At 40.3% G+C, this 3,072-nt stretch overlaps 1 protein-coding gene across 1 annotated transcript; it reads right to left on the bottom strand.

Moving 5' to 3' along the window:
• Nucleotides 1-255: 255 nt before the first annotated feature.
• On the bottom strand, nucleotides 256-2,052 carry LOC107577303 (protein phosphatase Slingshot homolog 3; the record flags this gene model as incomplete). The annotated part of the gene is made up of 5 exons (XM_016263393.1): nucleotides 1,937-2,052; nucleotides 1,557-1,789; nucleotides 1,004-1,451; nucleotides 567-835; nucleotides 256-438 (listed from the first exon to the last, which is right to left on the bottom strand). Coding segments are annotated over exons 1-5 (1,249 nt in total), but the record flags the coding sequence as incomplete, so codon positions are not given.
• Nucleotides 2,053-3,072: the final 1,020 nt, after the last annotated feature.

The raw sequence follows: 3,072 nt of genomic DNA, 5'->3' as shown, positions 1-3,072 counted from the left end.
AAGGTGTTTCTTTACTTAAAAAAAAAAAAAAGTTTGTACTACTTGTGTATTTCTGTTGCTTTAGTAACATGATGCTACTCCACAGAAATAAAGCTCATTTGAATATAATTTAGACAAATTGTTTTACTTTGACCAAAGGTATGATTTTACATATTTGTAACTGTTAAATATTGAATTTTATTTTGCTTTGTATTTTTTTTTTACTTTGATCTGTTTTTTAACTGTAGTCTTTTTTTAACTGTAGTATTCGCCGACTTTTGAGGTTTGAATTGAGGATTGTCAGTTGCTTCAAGAAGCCTATGTTGGGCCGGATGCATCTCACCTCTATGACGTGGTCAATGGCATCCTCCACCATCATGTCATGGTGAATCATCAGGTATGCCAGAAAAAGTGTGGCAGAGCGACTGATACCCTTTTTGCAGTGCACCAACACCTTATCTGTGGAAATAAAAATAGAAAGACGCTCAAAACAAAGTAATTCTAAGACAGCTTATCACCGTAGGACACTTGATAAATGACAAGCAAATAAATGATGTGTGTGTCTGTGTGTGTGCATCAGCTCTTACTCTCCGGGTTACTCAGGGCCTGGTGAATGAACTGTGCAGCTGGGAAGAAGTACTCGCTGATGTTAAACGAGCATTTGTTTACTGCAGGCACATCATAGTAATTGATGCTCCTGCCTTGGTAATATGCCGCTCCTGTATTGACCTTTCCTTTTAGGCTGTTCTTGCTTGGAATTTCAAACGAGATCTTCAAGCTCTTCTCCACTGCCGCAGCATTCAGGATGTGGGTAATACCCATCCCTTTCAGTTTGGCTCGGTTTCTTGCTGGCTCTCTGCACAAGAACACAACAGCCTAGATTAGTCTTTCACTAAAGTGGATTCACAATGTAAAATTATAAAACAGTCTCAGAAAACAAGGAGAGAAATATGACTGCTGTTTGATTCCTGTTCATACTGTATTATATGTCATATATGTGGCAGTCAATGTGTTGTAGACTTACTCATTTCCAATGAAGACATTGGGCCAGACCTCAGTGACAGGTGTGCAGTCCAATGTACATTCATCCAGGCGATCCTGAAGTTGAAGGAGGCTGTGAGAGACATGACTTTCTAACGCTGAAAGCTCTTTTGTCACTTGAGGTTCTGGTTTAGGTATGCTTGGACCTGGCTCACACAATTGTTCTGGAACAGGCTGTGCAACTGGGTCCTCTCCGTGTTTTGTTTTATCTGTGTTTATCTGTTTTCTTAGCTGTAGTTTCTGCTGTGTTACAAGGTTTGAATTGAGGGTTATCAGCTGCTTCAAGAAGTCCCTGTTTGGCCTGATCCATCTCTTGTCTATGACGTGGTCAATGGCATCCTCCAACAACATTTCATGGTGGATCATCAGGTATGCCAGAAAAAATGTGGCAGAGCGGCTGACACCATCTATGCAGTGCACTAACAACCTATCTGAGAGAAAAAAAGAAAGACATTCAAAACAAATTCATCCATACACAGTTTGTCACTGTAGAATAAATGATGGATGATAAAGTGTGTATGTGTGTCAGCTCTTACTTTCTGTGTTACTCAGGGCCTTGTGGATGAATTCTGAAGCTGGGAATAAGTCCTTGCTGATGTCAAACCTGTGTTCATCCATTACAAGCACACCGTAGTAAGTGATGTTAATTTCTTGATAATATTCCACCTTTGTATCGATCTTTCCTTGTAGATATTCCTTGTATGCCACAGTGTTCAGGATGTGAGTCATACCCATCTCCTTCAGTTTGACTCGGTCCATTGCTGTCTCTCTGCACAAGAACACAACAGCCTAGATTAGTCTTTCATTAAAAATGATTTACAGTGAAGAATTAAAAAACAACTCTTGACAATGAGAGAAATATAACTGCATAGTGTTTGATTCCTGTTCTTATGGTAGAAGTGTGTTGTAGACTTACTCATTTCCAATGAAGACACTGGGCCAGACCTCAGTGACAGGTGTCCATTGCACTCTACATTTGCACATGCGACGCTCCAGTTGGAAAATGTTTCGAGGGAAATGGTTGTGTAACATTGTTGTCACTTGAGTTTCTGTTTTCACATGAGGTTCAGGACCACTTGGCCCTGCGGCACACAACTGTTGTGCATCAACCAGATCCACGTCAGGTTCTGCTTCAGGATCTGGGACACACGATGGCTCTGGATCAGGCTGTGCTGGGATCCCAATCCGCTCCACTCTGTTTTTCTGGAAGGATTTTTTCACAGCCTTCCATCTTCTTTGGAAGAATCCACAGATTTTGTTGCTCTTCCTCACTTATTTTCAGATAAAAGAAAAAAAAAAAGCAAATAATAAGCTATTAGAAACAAACCACAGATTAAACATGAATAATTAGTCCAACTTGTAAGATTGTGCTAATGTTGTGCTGTTTGACATTGGTTACTTTATTTAACAGAGCCAACATGCAGTTGTTGCTCTGTGGTACACATTAGATTTGGTGTATTAATGGATGATTGAAATATTTAGATATCAATATGCATATAAGAAATATAACTACACATATTCCATATTGTACCACATTCGTGTTTGCATCTCACTGTAATGTATTTCAAATGGTCTGTTGACATTCACCTTTTGATCTGCTCTTCTCATTGGTTGCGGGAGAAATATTCATGCCATTCCCATTCTCTGAGATGGTGCTGCTGATGTCAGCCTTCAGCTGCACATCTCTCTTTTGTGTGGACTCTGTTGTCACTTGAGTTTTTTGAGTTTCTGTTGTCACTTGAGGTTTAGGACCACTTGGGCCTGCAACACACAATTGCTCTTCATCAACCAGATCCACTTGAAGTTCTGCTTGAGGACCTGGGACACACGATGGCTCTGGATCAGGCTGTGCTGAGATCCCAATAGGCTCCACTCTGTTTTTCTGAAAGGGTTTTTTCACAGCCTTCCATCTTCTTCGGAAGAATGCAGAGGTTTTGTTGCTCTTCCTCACTATCTTCCCATAAAAGAAGAAAAACAAATAATAAGCTATTAGAAACACCTCTAACCTAGGGTGACCATGCGTGCCATTTTCCCTGGCCAGGATTTCTATAT

This window comes from Sinocyclocheilus grahami, unplaced genomic scaffold, assembly GCF_001515645.1.
Source record: "Sinocyclocheilus grahami isolate Dianchi unplaced genomic scaffold, SAMN03320097.WGS_v1.1 scaffold5656.1, whole genome shotgun sequence".
Taxonomy (NCBI): Eukaryota; Metazoa; Chordata; class Actinopteri; order Cypriniformes; family Cyprinidae; genus Sinocyclocheilus; species Sinocyclocheilus grahami.
The sequence above is the reverse complement of the archived record's forward strand: the minus strand, read 5'-3'. Positions and strand labels throughout refer to the sequence as shown.